Genomic DNA, 23,466 nt, shown 5'->3' with positions numbered 1-23,466 from the left:
CATGTCAGTTCCTCTCTCCTCCCTGCGTGCTCGCGCCCTCCCGAACGACATCGCATTGGGTCGCTGGATAGCTGACCAACTAGCAAATTCCTCTCACATCGGCTCGCTTTTAGACTGCCTACCTTCTACCCACAACCCCGCTATATTCTCTCCAGAGCCCTCACAGCGAGCCCTCACACATGACCAACTACGCACATTCATCTCCACATTTGTATTGCCTCATTCTCCGACGCATACACCCTTAAGACCCAACGACCGTGTTCTCGTCGCCCTTCCAAATGGCCCACTCAACGCTTTGGCTCTGCTCTCTGTCGCATCCTATCATACATGTGCTCCCGTCAATGCTTCATGTACGCCCAGCGAGCTTAGGGACGATGCCATTAGGCTAGGGGCAAAACTTATACTCGCTTCCATCGACTCCATAGAACGACTCGGCTTAGGGTCATTACAAGAAGAGCTAGGCTGTGACGTTATTATTGCCAAGCCCCATGCTGACGGCCCGTCTGGAATGTTCACAATGACTTGCTTGAACAAGCAAACAATATTTCCCCGCAGCCCTTCCCGGCTTCATGAACTGGACGATTTATCCCTTGTTCTCCAGACTTCTGGAACCAGCGGAAGAAAGAAAGTAGTCCCGTATTCTCTTCGTACATTGGTTGTGGGGGCTTGGGCCGTTGTTCAATCATGGTCCTTGAAGGAGGATGACGTTAATTGTGAGCCTTGATAAACACCATCGAAATTCGTGCTGAACTCCTCGGTAGTGAATATGATGCCTCTTTTCCATGTCGGCGGGTTTGTACGGAGCTTGTGCGCTCCTATTCTTTCTGGGGGCGGTACTATCATGTGCAGTGGGTTTGATGCTGTTGCTTTTTGGGATGTCGCTATTCGCTTCGGGGCTACTTGGTAAAATTGAAAAATTCCTATTTCCTATGAAAGATCAAATACTAAACATCCATTCAGGTACTATGGGGCGCCAACTGTACACCACGCTATCTTATCTTCCCGCCCACCTCATGTCAATGCTATGAAAGACTCACGTATGCGCATGATCTGTAACGCAGCAGGAGGATTGTTACCCTCTCTTGCGACGGAAATGAAAGAAACTTTTGGGAAAGCCGTAATCCTTCCGTCTTATGGCATGACAGAGTACGTTATTCATGAAATATTTTTGTCTCTCCGAAATGGACTTAGAGCGCTGGAAACTGTAGGTGCATGCCAATCGCTTCTCCGCCCCAAGACTATCAGTTAGAACGTCCGGGTTGCTCGGGTATTGCCTGTGGTCCGGAAGTATCTATTCGCGACCCGTTTAATATTGACCGTGAATTGCCTCGGGGTAGTACTGGCGCGATCGCTGTCCGCGGTTTTCCAATGTTTTCTGGCTATGAAACATCTCCCGATAGAAGCGTGCCTCTAGATACTTCTTGCTTTTCGTCTGAAGGCTGGTTTGACACAGGAGACATGGGCTATTTTGATTCCGACGGGTAGGTGCTAAATTTAGAACAAGAGACGCTCATCTCCAGTTGGCAACAGATATCTATACATAACCGGTCGATCAAAGGAGATAATCAACAAGGGTGGCGAGGTTATATCTCCGTTCGAGATTGAAGAGGCGATTATCACAGCGGCTAAGGATCGTGTCAAGGTCCGTTGATTCCGACCTATAGCGCTCATTTATGTGAATTGCCCTGTTTAGAGCACACTTGCGTTCACCGTTGAGCACGATGTTCTACAAGAAGCAATAGGGGTTGTAATCGTCTGCGTGTCTAACAAGCCACGAATTGGCCTTCATCAGCTGCAAGACAGTCTACGGTAAGAATTGGATGTCTGCTCTAAAATTACGAATTGAACATGTCCGCAGCGATCACCTTCACCCGTCTAAGTGGCCCTCCGTGGTTGTTTATATGGATGACCTTCCTAAAAACAGGTGAGTTTTCGACCTTTCCAAAATACTCAATAACCGCTGAACCAGCCTATCAGCACTGGAAAGGCAGTTCGCATCAACTTAGCAAAGCGTCTTGGTCTCCCTTCTTTCCATGATGGCATTCCAGTGAACCGACGCCATTTCGACGCGCAGGTCCCCTCACCCCGTGCATCCTTATCAGAATCGATCCCTTGTTCCCGCGTATCGTTGACTTCAAAAGGAGTGGAATCACTTCTGGGACGTATGAAAGAAGTCAATGATCTTGCTCTGAATTTATCTCCCGATGGGGCTGCTGAATTATATTTAAGCGTCGATTCCAGGTGTCTCTTGAACTCAGAGGCATTCAAGGCTATCATTTCCCAGGAAGTTGATGGATACTTGGTACCCGAAGTGGTTTACTTGATGCATGGCTCTTTGTCGCGAGACATGAGTGGCGAGGTAGACTTCCTAGAAGCTAGAAGGACGTCTGCACAGTTTGCTTCCGCTTCAATGTCAAAAACCGAGTCTCGCATCAGAGATCTCGTGGCCGAGATCCTATCGGTGGATCGTGCTAGTATCACTCCTCGATCAGACTTTTTCCTCATCGGGGGCAATTCACTTCTTCTTGGGAAGCTCGCTTACCATATTCGTAAAGAAACTGGAATACCAATTGGTGTTTCGTCTCTGTTCAACAACTGTACGATTGGCGAGATGGCAGCTCTCGTAGATGCAGAAGGGCCAAAAGGATCATTTTTCTCGGTAGATGAGAAGGAACGAGATCCTCATTCCGATACGACGTCAACAGCAACTTTTGGGCTCGAGTATGATTATGATCAGGAATATCAAGTATTCGAAAAGGCAAAGGCGCGCGGTCAGACCCATCCTCTTTGTTTAATCACTCAGGCAATCCCAGTTTTATTCTTCTATCCGCTGAAGGCCGCACTTACTTGTAAGTGAATCAACCAGATCAATTTCCGATTGCGCCTCAGACTTGGTTCACAGGGTCCCTCCTACTTTTCACGTTATCTTATATCGCGCAATTTCTTGATGGGGGTTTTTGGGTGAAACTCGGCACCCTAATAGCCGCTATCATTGCTTCGAGAATGGCTGTCAGGATTATCGCTCCAATCATTGCTATATTGTTCAAATGGCTGGTGGTGGGCAAGTATCAGGCGGGAACATATCGCATGTAAGTCGCTTATTCTCGGTCTATATTGTGTATTTATCGTTCTTGAAGGTGGTCTGTCTACTATCTTCGGTGTTGGTTAGTAGATCAAAGTATAAGGTTCGTCTCCAGGTCCTCCGGCAATTTCTTTCATCGCTCACAACGCCGATAGATCCTCTGGCAAAGGACTTTTCGCTCTTCACCCTTCTTTGACGATCTTATATTATCGACTACTCGGTGCCAAGATAGGCAAGAACGTGTTCATCGATCCTAAAACTAAGCTAGGAGAATATGATATGTTAACATTTCAGGATGGATGCCGCGTTGATAAGTCCCATATAAGGGGATTCTGTGTGGAAAGAGAGGGACATTTCCGACTGGATCCTATCAACATCGGGAAACGTGCTGTCATCAACACCTATACTTCAATCTCTCCCGGAGCTATCATCCCCGACAGTGCCGTTTACGGTCCCCACGCATCTTCTCATGATGCACCGTTTCCCAAATCATACGCTATATACAATCGTACACTGAGCTCGGGACCTCATTGGCTTCTTCAAGTTTTAGTTGCTTGGCCACTCATTATCTTAGTCGTGGCAATAGCTCGTAAGCCATATCTACTATACAAAGTGGTGACAGAAATAACCATTCGTAGATATCCCATGGATATTTTGCCTGTGGCTCATGATCCAGGAAGTTCAATTCGATACGATCGGCTTGAATGCTCTTGAGGCAGTCATCTGGTGGTTCGCTGATCCGCGTCGAGTTGCATACCATACGTTATCCCGAGTTGTCCGCGCCAGCATGACTTCGATCTGTCAGTTGATCCTTGGAATTGCGCTGAAGCGTCTCATGGGACTTAACAAGGAGTGCCGGACCAAGGAATACACTCAAATGATGCAGCTGCGGCGTTATATTAATTCAATGATCCTTTCGCATGAACTATTGCACGATGCCTTCTCTATCCTTGGCGCTCACTACGAAGTCGTTTCCGTAAGTTTCTATGTGTTAATATTCCAGGAATGGCAGCTAACTCCGTCAACAAGGTTGTATACCGTGCGATGGGAGCGAAAATCGGCAAGCGCATATACTGGCCAGGGTCTGGAGTTGTTTGCCAGGATCCCGAACTTCTTGAAATTGGAGACGATGTAGTGTTTGGGTCACGTTCAGAGATCCTCACAAATGATCGGCTAGGGACAAAAAAGGTCGTCATTGGCAGTGGAGGTAAGGGTTAACCAATTCCGTCGACTTCTCGACCTGACTCGCTTTAGCGATGATTGCAGATCGTGTGGTTCTTCTCCCGGGATGCAATGTAGGTAGACGGACAGTGATGGGTTCAGGTGCCCTTGGAAAGAGAGACACTCTGTACGAGGACGGTTCGACTTGGATGGGATGTGGTGAGAGCCCTTTCACGCATAGTTGAGACTGTCGTACTGACAGCTTTGTGAGAAAACGGCGAAGCCATCTGTTTCGGACGGAGCGACAGGGATTATCCCGAGAAGGAAGTCACAAGTACGAGCACACCTTTCGGTCGGGCTTTCTACGAGGGGAAAGCCGACTATTGGGTATTCCCCTACTGGTTTATTCTGGGATCAAATTTGGCAATGACTGCCATCTCTGCCGCATACTGGTCAATAAGCCCTGTCGCCGCTGCGCTGCTTCTGCGACACATCCACTTACAGTTTAACCACACTAGCCTCTTCAAGCCGAGCTGGTATCGACTCGGGGTTTTATATATTCTCATCGCTATATGCTTCATTGTTGTGCTCAACTTGCAGGCTACTATTGCTATCCTCTGGGCAGTTGCAACGAAGTGGCTTGTCATTGGTGAGCGTCGTCAAGGTCGGTACGAATGGGATAAGAGCGACTATTGTCAGCGGTGGCAACTGCATCTTTCATTGTGTCGTCTTCTCTACCGGGGTTACGGTGTGGGTGGTATCCTCGGCAATCTCAACGGCTCCGCATATATTGTTTGGTTTTATCGTTCCCTTGGTGCGACCATCGGAAAGAACTGTGCTCTTTTCGCCGGAGGTATCAGCGGTCTAATGACGGAACCCGATCTTGTCGAGGTAAGTTGTGTTTCAATGAATTAACCTGTTCAGGACCATAATCGCGCTATCAATTAGATTGGAGACGACGTGAGCTTGGACGATTGCTCAGTTGTAGCGCATATCAACTCAAGGGGAGTGTTCGCGTTGAATCACCTGAAAATCGGCAATGGCTGTGCTCTCCGTTCGGGCTCGCGGCTTCTTTCAGGCGCCTCAATGGAGGACAAGAGCATGCTTTGTGAACATACGCTTCTTGTCTCCGGTGATATTGCCGAGTCCGGTTACGCCTATTCTGGCTGGCCCGCCCAGAGGCAATCGCCTGAAGCCGAAGTGACAGAACCTCCAGCCTCGCCAGGAGGTCAACTTATTTGTCCTATCTGTCGCCAGTTCCCACAGCACGCCGTGGTGACGAACTGTGGACATCTGTTCTGCATGCGGTGAGAGGATTCTTGCATTCAATTGACAACGATTGACTCAACGATCGTACTATAGCTGCATTAATCAGACAATAACAAATCAACGTCGCTGCCCCATCTGTCGCGCTCCGGTGTCCCGTGCTCAACTGCGTCAAATTCGTCCTTCCTTCGTGGCTAGTGATCAGGACCACACCCAGCAAGGACATGCTGATGTCACTTAATGATCTGAAATTTTGGACTATATCTTTTATCATTGCAACACCAGGCACGTTTAACGCATGGCATTCCTATTTTCTAGCATCAGAATTCTATTTTTTATCCAAATGTTTCCATACCAATTATTTGTGCTTCCATTAGAATATCCATCTCCTACGTCTCTCTATTCATCACGTCTTTCGGTTACCTAGATCAAATATTTCATTTCTAACCAATCTACAAACAAATTCATCGTGTATAAATCGTTCAACTAGCACACAGAATTCAATCTACATGTTTCAGACCTAAGGTAGTGACTTCAAGCGTCGAATGAAACGAAACATTCCAGTTCTAAACCAACGTTACAAAGTCAGCGTTGCTGGATCAATGACTCTGAATTAACCAACCTATCTTATCACCCATACAATACAACGTCTTACGACAGAGTCTTCGTACTACAGGATTACGGAGATCTGTACAATCTTTGCGATATTTGAACATCAACGTTCTGATGTTTAATCATCCGTGTAAGATGCCGGAGGAGCTATTAATAAAAGTATCTGCTTGAGAAATCACTCTTACAACGATATAAACTTGGACTGGTGAGTGATGGTGATCCGAACTTGATGACCATGCTCAAATGCTCCAAATTGAAGATGTACTTGAATTAGTTTCCTTAGCTCCGTCATTCTCGCAGCGATATTTGGATAATGTAGGGCGCGAGGACCCTCACCGAAGTCAAAGTACAAAGCGAAATCATGAAGGAAACGAATAACTTCGTGTGATAGACAAATTCAAAACGTGTGCCGACGTCAATAGTCTTTACCTTTTCCCGTCACTTTTAGAATATACACCAAATACATATTATCCCGAACTCTGAATTTGAGGCTGCCGAGCTAAAGAAATGCCAAGTGGAACTCGCCTTCTAAATTATCGTGACCAGATAAGATACAACGACATCGTAAAAGGGGTGTCGAGGGAATGGTGATAATTGTATGAGATCCAAAGGAATGAAGAAAGAAAGAAAGAAAGAGGTCAAGAGTCAACGTGTACGTCGTGAAGAGTCGTAAACATAAGTCTTTGCGAGCGGAAAACCTACAAAATCAATCTCCCACCCCCCATTATATCATTACTAAAAGACCATTTCTCACCGTTGACTATTGTCTCTCCAGACAAAGTGACACTGATCTCGGTCTCCCTTCACCAAATCTAAACGCGGCTCCAATTCCAGGATCTCCGATATGTCTTGTCCCAGGGAAATCATCAACACGAAATCCTCCACCTGCTCCTCTTGATACTCTTGATAAATTATCACCACCGCCATCACCACCACCACCACCATCACCACCGCCGGTCTGAGTCTGATCAACTACCAAAGACCTCCCCCATTTTCTTTTCGATCGCCGTTTCCTATACCACCAAAACCCTGCCCCTGCTATAGTCGCTAAACCTAAACCGAGACCGACCGTTACACCCACTGCGATCGCGATATTAGTCCGTTTTGATGATGAGGAGATAGCTTGGGGATTGGATGGTGTACTAGGTGAAGGTGGTGGGATGTTGGTCGGGGTGGTGGATGGCGTTGGAGAGGGAGTGAAGATTGGTGCAGATGAAGATGGTGGAAGTGTCATGCTGGGGAGTAGAGGGAGTGTTGTCGTTAGGCTGTTTTGTGAGAGATTAGTAGTATTGCGGAGTGACATTTATCAGGCAGGTGAATTAACAAAAACAAGAAACATCAGAGTAGTCAGCGCGGAACTCGATTGTTGTATCACCTGAGACGTACATGCCATTAGGTACGGTTATGATCATCGACCTGAGAGAAAATTCACGAGGAGTGTCCGTTGGAAGAAATGTCAATGCAAATTTAGTTATTGATGATGAATCGAGGTTAAGGATCGAGGCTTGTCCGAGGGTGGAGTCGAAGGTCGCGGAGATTGTGGTTCTATTCGTGGTGATTGTGATGTTGGCTTGGGCGTTGGACGCCGGCGACGCAAATAAGTATAATGCCGAACCTAGAGATTTCGAACGTCAGAAATAAAGTCTGATATCCATGACAGTATTTCCTTGAATGGAAAAGAGTAACATAAGCCAACAATGTTTTGGCTTCGCTGTTTGAGAAACAGGGACGAAGACATTGATGAAGGTGACCATCAATCTTTATATGACTGGAGACGGAACTAACGATGAAAGACGTGATGAATGAAATGTTGGGGGATAATATTCCATGAGAAAAAAACAGAGTAAAAATTAGATACGGACCACGGAACTGTAAAAACATCTGGGGGATGATGTTGTTCGAATCTTGGGCTGGGCCTGTGGTGAAGACGGTCGGTATCAGTCTATCGGTTTGCCGTTGCATCCTGGGAGAGATATGAGTTAGAGAATATCATACCACGAAGCATGTTTTTTGTACCGACCATCCGCCGTTGCAGTCCCCTGAGGCGTTATTTGTGCCGCAAAGGAAGGGAGTGTAGATGATTCGAGGGGAATCTAACCGTATCGTCATGTTTTGTGCTGGATTTTGAGCAGATATTCGTGTAGGGAAGAGCAATATTGAGAATAAGCATGCGCATTGTAACCATGGTGCGAGAAAGACAGAGCGGAGAGATGTTGGTAGCATATATGTGACCAGCGCGACATTCAAGTCAAACTTGAAAGTGCCAGCTAGCTCTAGAGTTTGTGGTCGAGGCAATCAAGAAGCGAGTAATAGTACGTAGTAACGAGGCTCAGGCTAGCGGTTTTTTCCAGAAAGATGGACGTCGTTAAGGGTGCTTGTATCGGTGACAAATGAAAGGGATAGTTGCCAGAGGGATCGGAAGGGGTGGGAAGAGTGACGGATATCGGGGGATGATGAGAAGTCGAAGATTGGGCTTTGAGTGGCATGTTTAAGTAGGACCGCCCAAGGTCCATGTGCGTTCTTTGTGCGACAAATCAGGGACTGCATTCAGAAGTCAATGTTTTGTGCCTGTGATAAGATAAGATTATCATTCCCACCTTGGACAAGACTCGCTATGTCGGGCGTACTTAATATCTTTGTCGTCTCGCCGGACACGCGTTCTGAAAGGCGAATTGAACCGTACTGGACTGTTCAAGTGCTCAAGGTAGGTGCTGAATTGGTATTGTCCTCGAAGGGGAAAAGCTGATTGAATTTGAAGGATAAAATGGAAGTCATCACTGGGATACCATCTTCAAATCAGCGAATCTTTCACCTTGAATCTGAGAGTCATGATGCTGCTGTGTTGGCACAGCTGTCAGATAATTCAAAGACGCTATCGGAATATGGGTTACGGGACTGGCAGGTTCTCAAGGTGAGTGATTTGAGGGAAGAGAGATTTATCACTATGGCTGATTGGATTACTAGATCGAAGATACCAACCCCTCAACATCATTTACCGGGCAGTTGACTGATCTATCACAAGTAGATAAATTTGAGCTTAGTGAGACTGAGTACGCGAAGCGTCAAGGTGAGTTGTATTTAATGATTACTCTCAGTTTACTAAAGATGCAATAGACAGTGTATTGGCATTTAAAAAGAGAAACAGAGTCGGGCGGTTTGCAGAGACAAACGAGGCTGAGGATGCGGCGCCGCAAAGTACAGCTGGCATCGAGGTTGGGGCGCGGTGCGAAGTCGAGTCAACTGAGCCCGGGTTGAGCAAGCGCGGGACGGTACGCTATGTGGGACAAACGAAGTTTAGCAAGGGAGTATGGGTGGGCATCGAGTACGACGAGCCACTCGGAAAGAACGACGGGTCAGTCCAAGGCGAGCGCTATTTTGCGTGTCGGCCGAGCTACGGCGTGTTTGCGCGGCCAGACAGGGTGAGAGTCGGCGATTATCCCGAGCTGGACCTCGAGGCGGAGGAGATGTAAAAGAAAAAATAATAATAATAATATTTGTATTTGGCCGTGTTTGCCTCCGATATGAGGACGCGTGTCCCCTTTCTTTTCCTGCACCGGGCTCACCCACAACCACCACAACCACCACAATTACCATGGCTGACCCAAGCGGCGCTCCCCCCCAACCAGGCCCCGACGACGTCTCCACCGCCATTCTCAGGCCAAAGAAATCGTGAGTCTCTTATCAGCTTTCTAAACCCACTTAATGAACCCGCCGCAGCCCAAATCGCCTCATCGTAGACGAAGCCACCAACGACGACAACTCTGGTAAGCGTCTGTCTCGTTCTCTTTCAACCAGCGATCTCATCATCTGCAGTTGGAACCCTTAACCCGGCCACAATGGAGCTTCTTGGTCTCTTCCGTGGTGATACCATCATCGTTCGGTGCGTCTATGTGCATCTCTCGCCTACTCATGGCGCTAAACCGTGTATTCAGTGGAAAGAAGAGACGAGACACAGTTCTCATTTGTCTCAGTTCCGATGACGTTGAAGAGGGTCGAATCCAAATGAACAAAGTTGCCCGTAATAACCTTCGCGTTAAACTCGCAGATCTCGTCAATGTGCACCAATGTCTTGATATCAAGTATGGGAAGCGGGTTCATATACTTCCTTTCGATGATTCGATTGAGGGTCTGAGTGGAAACATTTTCGATGTCTACCTGAAGCCATATTTCCTCGAAGGTATGCGTCATCACACTCTAATCAAATCCACATCCCAGTAACATGGCATCGTAGCATATCGACCGGTCCGAAAGGGCGACACTTTCCTCGTCCGTGGTGGTATGCGCACTGTCGAATTCAAGGTCATCGAGACCGACCCCTCAGAGTTCTGTATTGTGGCTCAGGACACTGTCATTCACACCGGTAAGTATCGGGTTGTTAGTTTCAAGTATCATCCCGCTTACGTCGCTTATTCCGCAGAGGGTGACCCTGTCAAGCGAGAGGATGAAGAATCGAATTTGGCTGATGTCGGTTATGACGACATTGGCGGTTGCCGTAAACAAATGGCTCAAATCCGTGAACTTGTCGAGTTGCCACTCCGCCACCCGCAACTCTTCAAATCTATTGGTATCAAACCCCCTCGTGGTATCTTGATGTATGGCCCCCCTGGTACCGGTAAAACGCTGATGGCCCGAGCGGTTGCAAATGAAACTGGTGCTTTCTTCTTCCTCATCAACGGTCCCGAAATTATGAGCAAGATGGCTGGTGAATCAGAAAGTAACCTCCGAAAAGCTTTCGAAGAAGCCGAGAAGAACTCGCCCGCTATCATCTTCATTGATGAATTGGATTCTATTGCGCCCAAGCGTGAAAAGGTGCGTCAAACTTCTCAAAACGTGGAAATGATGTATCTGATTACCTGTTGATTAGACGAACGGAGAGGTTGAACGCCGTGTCGTGTCACAATTGTTGACTCTCATGGATGGCCTCAAAGCTCGCTCGAATGTCGTCGTGATGGCTGCTACTAACAGACCCAACTCCATCGATCCTGCCCTTCGTCGTTTCGGCCGCTTCGATCGTGAAGTTGACATTGGTATCCCTGACCCTACCGGCCGTCTCGAAATCCTCCGCATTCACACCAAGAACATGAAGTTAGCGGATGATGTCGATCTCGAGAGGGTATATCTTACTTGTCTGCCTCATGCTTTCCACTATTCATCATTTTCGTTTTCAGATTGCTGCAGATACTCACGGTTACGTCGGTTCTGATATTGCCTCTTTGTGTTCTGAAGCCGCTATGCAACAAATTCGTGAGAAGATGGATTTGATTGACCTTGACGAAGACACGATTGATGCCGAAGTCCTCGACTCCCTCGGTGTCACAATGGAAAACTTCCGCTTCGCTCTCGGTACTTCGAATCCTTCTGCGCTTCGCGAAACCGTTGTCGAAGTTCCTACCGTCACTTGGGACGATATCGGTGGTCTGGAAAAGGTCAAGCTGGAGCTTCAGGAGACAGTGCAATACCCTGTCGAACACCCCGACAAGTTCCTCAAGTATGGTATGTCGCCATCAAAGGGTGTCTTGTTCTATGGGCCTCCTGGTACTGGTAAGACACTGCTTGCCAAGGCCATCGCAAATGAGTGCAATGCCAACTTCATCAGTATCAAGGTAAGAAACATGGACTCTATGAACCACATATGCGCTGATCATTGGCTTTAGGGTCCTGAGCTTCTTACCATGTGGTTCGGTGAATCAGAAGCCAATGTCCGTGATGTCTTTGACAAGGCTCGTGCTGCTGCACCTTGTGTCATGTTTTTCGACGAGTTGGATTCCATTGCCAAGGCTCGCGGTGGTTCATCTGGAGATGGTGGAGGTGCTGGAGATCGTGTGCTGAACCAGATTCTTACCGAAATGGACGGCATGAACCAAAAGAAGAACGTGTTTATCATTGGTGCTACCAACAGGCCAGATCAAATTGATTCGGCTCTCCTTCGTCCTGGCCGTCTTGATCAGCTCATCTATATTCCTCTACCTGATGAAGTTTCACGTATATCGATCTTGACTGCCGCTCTCAAGAAATCGCCTGTCGCGCCTGAAGTGGATCTTAATTTCTTGGCTCGCAAAACACATGGCTTCTCTGGTGCGGATTTGACTGAAATTTGTCAACGGGCGGCAAAATTGGCTATTCGAGCATCTATTGACGCTGATATCCGCGCTGAACGAGAGAAAACAGCTCGTCAGGAAGCGGGAGAGGAAGTGATGGAGGAGGAGGTTGAGGATCCTGTACCGATGATTACTAGGTCAGTAGTTCTTTGAATATCTTACGATCCCCTGACTTATATGGGTTTTAGGGAACACTTTGAGGAAGCCATGCAATATGCTCGTCGCTCAGTGCAAGATTCAGATATTAGGCGGTACGAAATGTTCGCACAGGTAAGCTAGAACAGTAAAGTGGTCGAGGCTGTGATTTACGCTCGTGTTCTAGAATCTCCAACAATCGCGTGGTTTCGGAAACAATTTCAAGTTCCCCGAGAGCGGTGATTCGGCAGCTGGTGGAGCTCCTGGTGCCCCTGCGGGTAATGCAGGTTTTCAGCAGGAAGACGCCGATGACGATCTGTACGCGTGATTTACCGTCATCATGTTTCTTTCTCTCTCCCGTGGTAAATCACTGTCGTTCTCTTTACAACACATTGCTTTCTAGTGTAATATATCAAAAGTTCTCGGCATGGTCATGAAGTACATAGTTCAATAGATTTTTTCTTTGCGTGGATTAGCCTTTAACTCTGCGCAGGTGAAAAACACCGGCTGTTCATTTTTTGATTACCGACAGTTGCCGAATTTAGGTGTAAAAACACGTGCATGGAGATGACCGGCATTCATCGCATTGACCAGGTGAATCTCTGTTTCGCGTCTCTACCACATCCTTCTATTCACGCCTCCGCCCTTCCCCTCCTTTTCCCTTTGCTCATCGTACATGTTGCAAGAAACACGACTGCATAAATGAAGAAATCATCAACAATGAGGATGCCTGCAACATCGTCAACAACACAAACTAGACTCCTATCACCGGGTTCCTTGAGAGAGCGCCTATCGAGATTGGCTTCGACCCCGTCTCTGAATACTGGTATCGAGTACGTTCTTATTTAATTCTGCTTTGTTTGAAGCGTTTTGACAGTTTCGTTTGTGTCTTGATCAATGTAAATGCGATTTTTTGCTTTTCTTGGAAATAGGTTTGTTCCGGCGAAGATTCCTAGGAAGAGGAGGCTTCAGACTATGGCTGTGGCGATTTGGTCGAGTGGGTTGGTTATTATGTGTTGTCTTTTCTTGTTTCTTTGGTATGTTATCTGCTATTTGTTGTTTATTTTGGATCGCTCCCCGAGCTATGCGCGTAGTATTAGAGCTTGGTGTAAGGGCGCCTCTCCTTCGTTTCTTTTCATTGTTAACTCCTTAACCTTGTGTGTCGTTTGTGCATGACTGATTCTATCTTCCCTCGTTTCAAATCTTCTAGCTCGTACCCACCGCTATGGCCGTTTTTGTTGATATACTGGATATGGATACAAGTGGATACAGCACCTGAGACTGGGAGAAGGATATTTCCGTCGGTGAGGAGAAGTAAATTTTGGAGGTATTTTGCAGAGTATTATCCTGTTTCGTGAGTTTGCCCACTTTGAAGGACAAGACTTTAAATGCTGACCTTTGTCTACTAGGCTGTGCAAAGTAATGTTTATTTGCAATCATAATGATGGAGTGTTTGTTAAGACGAGAGTCTTTTGTTTTTACAGGAAACGGATCTACCTCCGGATAGGCCTTATGTGTTTGGATATCATCCGCATGGTGTGTTGAATAATTGTTTTGATTTTGGGGTTGGTTTGATTGATTGAAGATACATTAAATCTCTAGGTATTATTGGCATGTATGTCCGTTACCGATGTCTGCTCGATCGCATCGACTGAAGACAAATATGTGAAGGGGAGCCCTCGTAACTTTCGCTACAGAAGGTACGTAGTATCCCTTCTTCTTTCTTGCTAAAATCTGTGTAACTCATTTGATTTTTTCTTTCGTATTGATCCAGCGACTGGATTTTCTAGCTTATTTCCTGGAATTACACCACATCTCTTGACATTAACAAATAATTTCAAAGTGCCGTTCTATCGTGATATTCTTATGGCCCTCGGTATCTATAGTGTTAGCAAAGCTTCGTGTTCGAACATTTTGAAAGCCGGACCGGGGTCTTCTATTACGATTGTGGTGGGTGGTGCGGCGGAAAGTTTGAGTGCTCGTCCCGGGACTGTTAATTTGACTTTGCGGAAACGGTGAGTTTGTCCCCCTTTTTCTATTCGAATTGAGGCTCATTTGGGGATTTATGAATGTTAGATTTGGGTTTATCAAGGTCGCGATTCAACACGGGTATGTAGTAGTCGGCGGGTATGCTGACTTTTTTTGATGTATACTCATTTATGCTTCACAGTGCAGATTTGGTTCCTGTATTTTCGTTCGGTGAAAACGACGTATGTTTTTTTTTAGAAGTGAACAATCCTCTAAGTCATTCTAATCCTACTCATTCTAGATTTACGAGCAAATGCCGAATGAGAAAGGCACGACAATACATACACTCCAGAAGCATTTCCAGTCTATCTTTGGTTTTACATTGCCCTTGTTTCACGGACGTGGGGTTCTTAATTGTACGTTTTCCCCCTTCCCACTGTTTTTTTGTTTCATTTAATGACTGATGAATGTGGTAGATAATTTGGGCCTTATGCCATATCGACGGCGTATTGTTGTTGTCAGTGAGTATACAAGTGCCAAAGTTTAGTTTCTCAAAATTTAATCTACCTTGAATGTTAGTCGGACGACCTATTGCAGTGAAACAGCATGACAAACCGACAACGGAGGAAGTTAGGGAAGTACAAGAGAAATATATAACGGAACTTACTCGGTAAATTTTTCTTCTATTCCTTTGTTTTCCGAAGCTGAGGTCAATTCTCTGTTTTTCTCGCTCTGCTAGTATATGGGATACCTATAAAGACGAGTTTGCAAAAGCTCGTCTGCGGGAACTGCAAATTATCGAATAAGTTGGCGCCTTTCTTTCTGTCTGTCTGCTGTGTGATGCTAGATCTAGGTTTATGGTATTTCTTTTTTCTGTTATCTCATTTGCGAAGTATTGCTTTCTTTTAATCATAATTTTGCGTGTCGCTGGCTCTTTAAAGAAGACTTTCGCCATCTTTTACTTAACCAGTATGAATTACGCACATTGTAAGTAAACAAGGCTAATTGATTACGAAATTGTCAAGGATGGACTTGTGTGAGATGACACGGAAGGGTATTTGATTTTCGGGTCTTCGTTTGTTTTTTTATCGCCTAGTGGAACTCAGTCTCAGCTGTGAAATTTTTTTTGCCCAGTGTTAGAATAGGTTTGGATCCGCAAAAACGTATCTTGTCGACTTTGATGTGTTTGTATGCGATGATGCTTACGACAAGTGATAATAATAGAAAGATTATATGTAGACTATTCGTAATCGTACTATAACCTTCCTTATCCTTCCACTGTACTCGATACGCGTATTTCTTATAGGCTGTTCAAAGAAATCTCTTCGCTCTTTTTATGGCGGCTTTCGACTTGCAACATTTGGAACGTGACGGCACTAAATAAGTGGCAGGAGGTCAAACCTCCTGAACACAACGCGCAAAGTAGCCCCTCGAACACCTTCGAACTTGAAACGTAACAAGTCGCTCTCCGAAACTCGATTACAGCCGAAAGATTGTCAAATAACTCATGCCGTGCTGCACTGAGTCCCACCACGAGTTTCCGGTATCGCTCTTCGGGGCCTTCAATTTCAACTTATCTGTTCATTCTTGCTCCTCCGTAGGACCTTTTATCAATTCCTGGAGTCATAGCATATGACGAACCCCCAAATCCGGTTGTGTATCGCATTTTCGAGACCGGGAGACTTTTTTGACGATCCATCCTCTGTCTGGTGTACGACTTCAATTGGCTGGACATCACAATCGAAGAGCGGGACGGGACATATGCGCAGTACCCCGATTATCTGCAGACCATATTTTTTTAAAAAACACGAATTTCTATATATCCGTCCGCCCGCCCGGCACGTACATTCAATTCGAAACCGTAGTAGGCCGCGCGAAATCATATCGAGACTATCTTGTAGCATCTATCTTCCATAGTGTCCGTGGTATACTGCTTGCGAAACGATCAAACAGCGACCTCTTTATGGACGATGGGGAGCGGTCGGATTTCTAATACGTAACACCATGCTCATATTTCGGGCTTGCCGACCTAGTAGATACTTCTTTACTGGTTAGGTCAAGGAGTCGCCTGTTTCACACTTTGGGTACTGTATGAGTATACCTCCAACGGTGAGTTATTCAACCTTTGATCATGCTTTCTGATAATCTCCCCTTTGTTTCCGCGCTAGATACGTCAATCTCAATCTGAAGTTTAACCTTGTGGCAAGCAAAACAGAAGGAACACGAGGTATCTGCCACATGTTCCAGAGAATTCCCCTCGTTTCTGCCACGATGCATCTGCTCCCGCCACCTGATCAATTGAATCTTCTGGATCGAATACGCAATTCGTTACAAGAAGCTGGTTAAATTTCGTTCACGGCCCTCAGTCAAACTCCCTGACCATGACTCCCACCCCGGAATCTGAAACTATGAGACGTCATGGACGTCTCTCTGCTCAGATTGGAGTGGACTGTCAGCCTCTGGGACGCTGCAGCTCCGAAGATCACAGTGACGATGAATCTGAAGCCGAGTCTCTCGAGCTCGATATCTTCAGGATAGATCATGTCATGAAGCAGCTACAACAAGGGAAACTTCACAGGCTCCGTCGGTTGAACGCCCTGCGTTCGACTACCAGAAATCTTCCCCCCGAGATCTTGCTATTGATTTTTCATCATGTCGCTACTCCCATTACCAAATCGACCTTTCTCGATCATTACCGATGCCTTCGTTACCGCAAACATATGGAAAGAAATATTTCCATTATTCGATGCGCGAGTGTTTCCTCTTTGTGGAGAAATTTGATCTTGTCCACCCCCCCTCTGTGGACGACGCTGGTTCTGAACATCCTGCCCAACGCTGGGCGGAGTGAGAAAGAGTTGTTGGAACTCTCTTGGATGAGATCGCAACAACTCCCCATAGCAGTAGATTTGGAGTTTGTGGGATCCAGAGATTCGGGCGGATTGACATGGGAAGCTAAGGCCAGAGAGTTTTTCGCCCACGTGAGGAGCATGGAAGACCGGCTTAGCATGTTACGTCTTCATAATCCACCCAGGTCGTTGGTCCGCCACATCTCAAAATCCCCATTGCGTCAGCTTCAATGTCTCTCTCTGGAAAGCATGAATACCGCGGCTCATCTCAATACTACCTTCACGCTCTCCAGTCTACCACATTTGCGCCAGTTGACTTTGAGGAGTATCTGGTGCCGAATTCTAATCTCACAGAACAACATCTCTGTTCTAGACTTCTTTGATACATCACTAGATGTGTGTATTGGAATTTTTACACATTGTCCCAATCTCGTCGAGGTTCACTGTCGGTTTCCAAGAGCGTCGCGAGGCGTTCACGACATTCACCTCGACTCCACCATCATATTCCCGTTCCTGAAGAATCTCACCTGGACTCTTTCCTGCCATAGTATCAATGTATCATTCATTCAACAACTAAAATTACCGGCATTAGAAACCCTTCAGTTGTATGGTGATGCGGATCATAGGGATTCGATTCGCCCACAGCACATAATCCAATTTTTCCATCGATTATCCCCAGGTCTCCGGGAGCTCGAGCTGGTAAACTGGAAGGAATGGACTTGCGGTGATCTGGCACAAATCTTTCACGATGTCCGTAATACAAGGAAGTTGGTATTGCGGGATTGTTTTGAGACATTTACCCTCGATATGGTCAAACTTCTCAGCCTCGTACAGATCGGGTCCGCGCATAAACTAGAATATCTCCCTCACCTTGCACTGTTGTCGATCCAATCTATCAAGGCCCAGGCGCACCTCGGGATATTGCCAGACCTGATGAAGCGGAGGGCTTTGAGCAGTATTGGAATGCAACATTTCGAACTCGAAATCTCGCGACCTGCGGTATCCGTCATACAGCTGTTAGAAGCGGAGGCGGCAGTCAAAAACGGGTCTATCAAGCTGAAATTCCTCGAAAAGTTTGCAGTATGAAATTGTACAGTTCAAGGTAGACTTGCGCTTCTGGCGCCATATTGATTCAATTCTGTCTCTTTTCTTGTAGAATAATTTTTCGATTATACCCTTCGTAGAGTTGTGCAGTATTGTCTCCCCAATGTCATTGATTGATACTACAGAACAACTCCAGAATGCGTCTGATGTTTTGTTAACTCGTAAAATATCCCAACGAGTTACAGGCACACTCTCAGAATAATCCATTATTTGCCTTGCTAAACACCTAAAGCTCAATCTCACAAGTCGTCGAACGAAGAACAATGACTGTAAATATACTATCAACCTCCAGTTCAGGGTCCTTGTTACACATAGTAACGTTTAGATCATCCAATGGCATTTAATGATATCCGAAGCCCTCTCTGCAACAGCGTAGACAGGAGCTTGAGTATGACCAGCCGGGGTGAATGGCTAAAGCGGGAAAAAGCTCAGCTAACATACTAACTTCGAAAGCTACAAGAGCCCTTACCAAAACTGAAGCATCCACAACACGTATACCGTCAGCTCCTTTCAACCTCAGATCCGGATCGACAACGCCATATTTGGCATTTTGAGGCGACATAGCACACGTGGCTACAGGGTGAAAGAAAGTAAGAGCGCTGTCTCGTACATATTCATCGATTTCGTCATCCGTTGTCGAATTCGTCAGTGGCGAAATGATATACCCATCAAAAGCCGGCAAAGTAAGAACTTCTCGAGCGATTTTGATACCTTCTCTCATAAGTGCAACATCGAAATCGTTGGAGAGGTAGTTCGGGTCAATTAGGGGAGCATCGAAGGGATTGTTTGATCTCAATGAAATAGTGCCACCTGTTAAAAAGCCCGCAGAGGGTTGAATTAGCGCTCGCATATTTAGGTTGTCATTGAACATACGCGCTGTGGGTTGCAAAAGTCCGGCTGAAATCGTTACATAGTGACCTGTGTCAGGATATGGGGAGAAAAGATGACCAGGCTAGGAGTGCTTGTCAGGATTCGTCCTCAGAACTGATGTATACCATACCATTGGCACTAGCTCAATATGAGCTGTATTCGGGCCAGGAGATGGATCTTGATCCGGGAACTTTTTGAAAACATCCGCATCTGGTGGTACACGAACGAATGCTACATTGTTGAATACAGTATTGACAAGGGGACCTGTGCGATTGGTTTGCCACAATTCAAAGGTTTCCTTTCCAACGGTTTCATTCCGAAGCATTAGATCGAATGTATCTGTGTCTTTGGCATTCACAAGCCAGAAATTTGAGACGATAGGGTGGTCGGATAAGTTTCGGCCAACTGAAGGGAGATGATGAACAGCCTCAACGCCAACTTTCTCAAGAACTCCAGAGTCCCCAATTCCTGAATTGAGGAGGATGTGAGGGCTGTCGACGCTACCTGCCGATAAGATGATCTCTTTCTTCGCTTGCATACGATGCCACGGGCCTAGCATGTTTTTATATCAAAATCGTGATTTGGCGGCCTGAACACTCTCCTTACCTCCTACACCGTCAGTAAACTCGACAGTGTCAAATGACGGTCGACTATTCTTCTTCTTATTTGAATTAAGGACTCTTGATACTTGCGCATGGAGCAAAACATATAGATTTTTTCTGTTGGCATATTGTGGCGCAAGGTACGATGTAGCGGAGCTACTTCTTTCACCATCCTTGATAGTGGACTGTGCATAGCCTGAAGAGAGTTCAGACGTTAGAAGGGATTAGGTTCACACGGAAAGGAGAGCCCCCACTAATTCCAAGTTGCTGGCCAGAGTTGTGGTCTAGCTGGAATGCATATTTGCTGTTAGGTTGCGATTGATTGGCAGCAGTGATGAATCTGTCTTCAAGGGGCGTATGGAATCCTGCAAGACTGACGGAATTGACTCCGGTGAAGCCATGGACCGTTGGGTCGAATTGTCCTGTAGTAGCGTGATGATCGGCAGGTTCCACCCATCTCTCATTCTAATAAGGGATAGTTGATATTAGTAGACACAATAGGCGTAATATAAAATAGCACACACCCGAAGAAAATACTTCTGCATATGGTCCCACGACCAGCCGTAGTCTCCAGATACTCGGGCGTAACGGTCCCAATCATCTGCAGTACCCCTTGTATACGCCAAGAAGTCTATCGGACATGTGGACAGTACTTTCGAAAGCATGTATGTTATACTTACTGACTGAACTACTTCCGCCAAGGACGCGTCCTCGCGGATAATGGACAGCTCTGTTGTTGTATCCTGCCTGTGGGACGGTTGTATAATTCCAATCGATAGACGTATTCGGTGTTGCTCGAAGACAAAAGAGAGGCACGATAGTGTTCAAGTCCCCATCAGGACTGGATAGAGAGTTTGAACAAGCAAGTAGTAATTAAAACAAATCGTGCTTACGAGCCCCCCGCTTCCAAGACGAGCACTTTTGTCTTTGGATTTTCGGTGAGTCGATTTGCAACAACGTTCCCCGCAGTTCCGCCTATGATGGGTTTAAGGGAGCTAGATCTAAGAGGGAAAGTCGGTACGTACCTCCAATTATGATGAAGTCAAAATGTGTTGAAGGGAGATCATGGAACGACTCGACTATCTCAGCCCTGCATGCTTGTAATGCCGCTAAAGCACTAGCAATGAGGACGCTGAAATGCATCTTCTAGTTGGCAGGGAGTCCACTCTGATGGGAATGAAAGCTTTTAAATCAAAGGTGAGTTCTTGCATGGTTAAGTTCTCTCATGTCGCTCCGTAGGAAGAATGTGATGGTGATGGTGATGGTGATAGTTCTAAATTTGTAAAAGAATTCTCCACATATAGTCGATTTTCCGTCACGAGGAACTGATTTTCCAGATGTGCGCAGATTAAAAGTGAGCTGAAAATGGACACCCATTGAAGCAAAGCAACGATGAGAATCTTCGTCGGCATATAGCTGTTACAAGGAGCCACCAGTTGATGAAACAGGTACGGAAGTGCAATATTGAGCGGGCCGTGGTTGATGGTAATAAACCGCGTTTGTGTGTGCAAGCAGAATGAAGTACTAGGATGTCCCATGGAATGTCACCCGTTCACCAACAAATTACCTTGGACATTTGGCTGGGAATAAATGACTTCGGCCGGGTGCAATGATTATCCCTATACATCATTTACCCAGCTCGGTCATGGGAGTGCAACTAATTTGAGGTTCGAACCCCATGCTGCAGTTGGTGTGTGCTGACTGTCGGAATTCACAGAGGTGCTATCGGTTAAGTCGGCAGTTGCCTTATTGAAGGTGTCTGTCAAGATTGCCGAGAGGACTGTCAGATTGTCACGGTTAGCTGTCTTTCAACAAGTTCGTACAGGAGATCCTGAATTAGTAGTGCTGCGGAATGTAGGTCCGTAGTAATACATACTACTAGGGATCTGGAGAGGATCCGGAGAGCGTCGCCCGGTTGTAAATGAACTGTGCCTAGAAATTGGTGGAGCCTATGGTTGAACGCTCTCTAATTCCAATGCTACACCTAGATCGTGATTTAAACATTTAGGGTTATAAAGCTCCGAGTGTTGCGGCAGAGGAGTAAGGGTCAACCTTTATTCGCATTTAAATTCCATGGTTTAAATCCAAGAAGGAGATTTAGAATATATATGTGCCAGATGATTTTAGTTTTCCCAGAAAGATTCCCACTTGCCCATCCATCTCGTATTCGCCGTACTCAATCCAACACCTCTGATTATATCCTGGTTCTGGATGAGTGCCAATTCTCGCCCACGCATTCTCCTAACCTTCCTCATAGGATTTTTGATATCCAACTCATCATCACTGGGTAACCGTTCTTCTTCGGGTAATGAAAGTGAATACTCGTGTGTTTTGGATAAGATAGCATGTGTCTTCGTTAACGCGAGAGAGGCGGCGTAGGAGAATGGTGTTTGGACGTGCGTGGGTTCAGATGGAGGTTGAGGCGTTTGTACCGCCGATGTAGAATTAAGTGGTATAGGGACAGTGGGCTGGAAGTGAGAAAGTAGAAATGCTGAGAAAAGATCTCCGACACCAGAGAAATATCCTGGAATTAACGGAACACGGGCTGCATGGACAATGGAGGGGCATCCGATTGATTTTGATCCATTGATGTGGGTATGGGAAGGAGTAGCATCGCCAGATATCGTAACAATAGACGATGAAAGGCAGAAGAGCCAGTCAGCTCTGTCCTCGTGGTCATCGACATCATTAGGTGGGGATATTGATGAGGGTAAACCAGCGAGAAGCCATGGTTTGAGAGGGATAGAACTGATTACGACGTTTGGGACTTGATATTCTTTATGAAGAATTAGGAGGGCTTTTTGGAGAGAGGGCATGTCCGTCATCGGGGTATCCGTTAGAAGTCTGTGTGAATTGGAAGAGAGCCATTCAGAGAAGGACGCTGTAACTTAATGAGGATACGCACTCGACCTCGTACCAGTTGGGTGCGATTATAGTCGCAAGGGGTAACATTTGTTTGTATACAGGTACAACATCCGCCGCGACGTACAACTTTCCCGCATCGCCCATGACAGCTGGAAGAACATCAGTACAAGCGAACCGCAACCATGAGAGCAATAATTTGCGCACGATCAAGGAGATAAATCAATCCAGGCCTTTCTTCTTTCAGTTTTTGAACAATCCGGTTGACAGCAGATAAAGACTCTGCATCAGGAATATATCCCGTCAAGAGTCGCGTTGGTGCCAACAGTTCATTCTCTTCTAGGGTTTTAAAGATGTTCTCGAGTTCTTTGGCACTAGTCTTGGTCCCACCGACATTTCCATACCCTATAAATCGATTTTAGCATACCCATAGCCCGTAGAGGTGAGGGTAGGTATCAAGGACCGGCATGATTAGAGTAATTCACGGTGTTGACAACCTGTTACCATGATGAATTAGATTGTGTCGCTTGTATACTTTTCCCAGGTAATTTGTCAAGAATCGTGACTCACATCTACATCATAGCCTAGGCACTCTAGAGGGAACACGGCGGCCCTTCCTCCGACGTATCCAAAGACAACGTGAGATTGAATGCTTAAAAGGCGTTCTCGAATACCCATGGCGTTCTGAGCTTCTTTAAAAGGTATTTGACGAGCAATAAAGCTTAGGTGGGCATGTATGGTAAGAAGACTGATCGGGAAAACGCGTGATGCAGTGATTCTTGCCTTCGGCTTTTATGCCGTCCCCAGAGTTCATTTAACTCGGGTTTGATGCCAATCGACTCGAAAAGCATTGGAGGAGC

General features: G+C 46.2%; 8 protein-coding genes across 8 annotated transcripts; 5 read left to right on the top strand and 3 right to left on the bottom strand.

Annotated features, from left to right (window-relative positions):
• Nucleotide 1: 1 nt before the first annotated feature.
• AGABI2DRAFT_70890 (hypothetical protein) lies at nucleotides 2-5,554 on the top strand (the record flags this gene model as incomplete). The annotated part of the gene is made up of 16 exons (XM_006461629.1): nucleotides 2-713; nucleotides 762-903; nucleotides 961-1,146; nucleotides 1,209-1,481; nucleotides 1,531-1,642; nucleotides 1,694-1,809; nucleotides 1,859-1,924; nucleotides 1,978-2,849; nucleotides 2,903-3,089; nucleotides 3,138-3,185; nucleotides 3,238-3,671; nucleotides 3,721-4,058; nucleotides 4,112-4,289; nucleotides 4,337-4,462; nucleotides 4,515-5,134; nucleotides 5,192-5,554. The coding sequence occupies 16 exons, from the start codon at nucleotides 2-4 to the stop codon at nucleotides 5,552-5,554; spliced, it is 4,773 nt and encodes a 1,590-aa protein (XP_006461692.1).
• Nucleotides 5,555-6,704: 1,150 nt separating this feature from the next.
• On the bottom strand, nucleotides 6,705-8,272 carry AGABI2DRAFT_178741 (hypothetical protein). The gene is made up of 4 exons (XM_006461628.1): nucleotides 8,142-8,272; nucleotides 7,984-8,084; nucleotides 7,508-7,736; nucleotides 6,705-7,386 (listed from the first exon to the last, which is right to left on the bottom strand). The coding sequence occupies exons 1-4, from the start codon at nucleotides 8,228-8,230 to the stop codon at nucleotides 6,882-6,884; spliced, it is 924 nt and encodes a 307-aa protein (XP_006461691.1). The 5' UTR covers nucleotides 8,231-8,272; the 3' UTR covers nucleotides 6,705-6,881.
• A 463-nt stretch (nucleotides 8,273-8,735) lies between these two features.
• On the top strand, nucleotides 8,736-9,591 carry AGABI2DRAFT_143504 (hypothetical protein; the record flags this gene model as incomplete). The annotated part of the gene is made up of 4 exons (XM_006461627.1): nucleotides 8,736-8,825; nucleotides 8,973-9,032; nucleotides 9,086-9,188; nucleotides 9,236-9,591. The coding sequence occupies 4 exons, from the start codon at nucleotides 8,736-8,738 to the stop codon at nucleotides 9,589-9,591; spliced, it is 609 nt and encodes a 202-aa protein (XP_006461690.1).
• An 88-nt stretch (nucleotides 9,592-9,679) lies between these two features.
• On the top strand, nucleotides 9,680-12,875 carry AGABI2DRAFT_193086 (hypothetical protein). The gene is made up of 11 exons (XM_006461626.1): nucleotides 9,680-9,790; nucleotides 9,839-9,885; nucleotides 9,935-10,001; nucleotides 10,054-10,298; nucleotides 10,353-10,481; nucleotides 10,539-10,930; nucleotides 10,986-11,234; nucleotides 11,290-11,724; nucleotides 11,776-12,356; nucleotides 12,408-12,489; nucleotides 12,542-12,875. Exons 1-11 carry the CDS (start codon nucleotides 9,714-9,716, stop codon nucleotides 12,680-12,682), a joined length of 2,445 nt encoding a protein of 814 aa, XP_006461689.1. The 5' UTR covers nucleotides 9,680-9,713; the 3' UTR covers nucleotides 12,683-12,875.
• A 454-nt stretch (nucleotides 12,876-13,329) lies between these two features.
• AGABI2DRAFT_185804 (hypothetical protein) lies at nucleotides 13,330-15,226 on the top strand (the record flags this gene model as incomplete). The annotated part of the gene is made up of 11 exons (XM_006461625.1): nucleotides 13,330-13,391; nucleotides 13,565-13,708; nucleotides 13,823-13,894; nucleotides 14,026-14,054; nucleotides 14,129-14,369; nucleotides 14,431-14,463; nucleotides 14,525-14,564; nucleotides 14,624-14,738; nucleotides 14,799-14,843; nucleotides 14,902-14,992; nucleotides 15,062-15,226. The coding sequence occupies 11 exons, from the start codon at nucleotides 13,330-13,332 to the stop codon at nucleotides 15,126-15,128; spliced, it is 939 nt and encodes a 312-aa protein (XP_006461688.1). The 3' UTR covers nucleotides 15,129-15,226.
• A 1,479-nt stretch (nucleotides 15,227-16,705) lies between these two features.
• AGABI2DRAFT_193084 (hypothetical protein) lies at nucleotides 16,706-18,399 on the top strand. Its single transcript, XM_006461624.1, is given in 2 exon segments — nucleotides 16,706-18,296; nucleotides 18,310-18,399. 1 exon segment carries the CDS (start codon nucleotides 16,731-16,733, stop codon nucleotides 18,252-18,254), a length of 1,524 nt encoding a protein of 507 aa, XP_006461687.1. The 5' UTR covers nucleotides 16,706-16,730; the 3' UTR covers nucleotides 18,255-18,296; nucleotides 18,310-18,399.
• A 128-nt stretch (nucleotides 18,400-18,527) lies between these two features.
• Nucleotides 18,528-20,887, bottom strand: AGABI2DRAFT_185801 (hypothetical protein; the record flags this gene model as incomplete). The annotated part of the gene is made up of 10 exons (XM_006461623.1): nucleotides 18,528-18,683; nucleotides 18,742-19,082; nucleotides 19,146-19,224; nucleotides 19,273-19,694; nucleotides 19,749-19,940; nucleotides 19,999-20,209; nucleotides 20,269-20,375; nucleotides 20,425-20,585; nucleotides 20,638-20,719; nucleotides 20,770-20,887. 10 exons carry the CDS (start codon nucleotides 20,885-20,887, stop codon nucleotides 18,594-18,596), a joined length of 1,803 nt encoding a protein of 600 aa, XP_006461686.1. The 3' UTR covers nucleotides 18,528-18,593.
• Nucleotides 20,888-21,867: 980 nt separating this feature from the next.
• AGABI2DRAFT_178735 (hypothetical protein) lies at nucleotides 21,868-23,284 on the bottom strand (the record flags this gene model as incomplete). Its single annotated transcript, XM_006461622.1, has 5 exons — nucleotides 21,868-22,588; nucleotides 22,650-22,758; nucleotides 22,814-23,011; nucleotides 23,070-23,103; nucleotides 23,177-23,284. 5 exons carry the CDS (start codon nucleotides 23,282-23,284, stop codon nucleotides 21,868-21,870), a joined length of 1,170 nt encoding a protein of 389 aa, XP_006461685.1.
• Nucleotides 23,285-23,466: the final 182 nt, after the last annotated feature.

The sequence above is a fragment of the Agaricus bisporus genome, assembly GCF_000300575.1.
Source record: "Agaricus bisporus var. bisporus H97 unplaced genomic scaffold AGABI2scaffold_6, whole genome shotgun sequence".
Taxonomy (NCBI): domain Eukaryota; kingdom Fungi; phylum Basidiomycota; class Agaricomycetes; order Agaricales; family Agaricaceae; genus Agaricus; species Agaricus bisporus.
Note: the sequence above shows the minus strand (reverse complement) of the source record. Positions and strands in the feature narration are given on the sequence as shown.

Bases quoted from the DNA above. Each gene is read 5' to 3' on its own strand.
- AGABI2DRAFT_178741 (XM_006461628.1), bottom strand. From the start codon at position 8,230: ATGACGATACGGTTAGATTCCCCTCGAATCATCTACACTCCCTTCCTT. The intron at 7,737-7,983 runs GTCCGTATCTAA...CGAAATCTCTAG, and splicing joins GATGTTTTTACAGTTCCGTG to GTTCGGCATTATACTTATTT. The intron at 7,387-7,507 runs GTACGTCTCAGG...CTCACAAAACAG, and splicing joins ATAACCGTACCTAATGGCAT to CCTAACGACAACACTCCCTC.
- AGABI2DRAFT_193086 (XM_006461626.1), top strand. From the start codon at position 9,714: ATGGCTGACCCAAGCGGCGCTCCCCCCCAACCAGGCCCCGACGACGTC. The intron at 10,002-10,053 runs GTGCGTCTATGT...CCGTGTATTCAG, and splicing joins GGTGATACCATCATCGTTCG to TGGAAAGAAGAGACGAGACA. The intron at 10,299-10,352 runs GTATGCGTCATC...ATGGCATCGTAG, and splicing joins GAAGCCATATTTCCTCGAAG to CATATCGACCGGTCCGAAAG.
- AGABI2DRAFT_193084 (XM_006461624.1), top strand. From the start codon at position 16,731: ATGAGACGTCATGGACGTCTCTCTGCTCAGATTGGAGTGGACTGTCAG.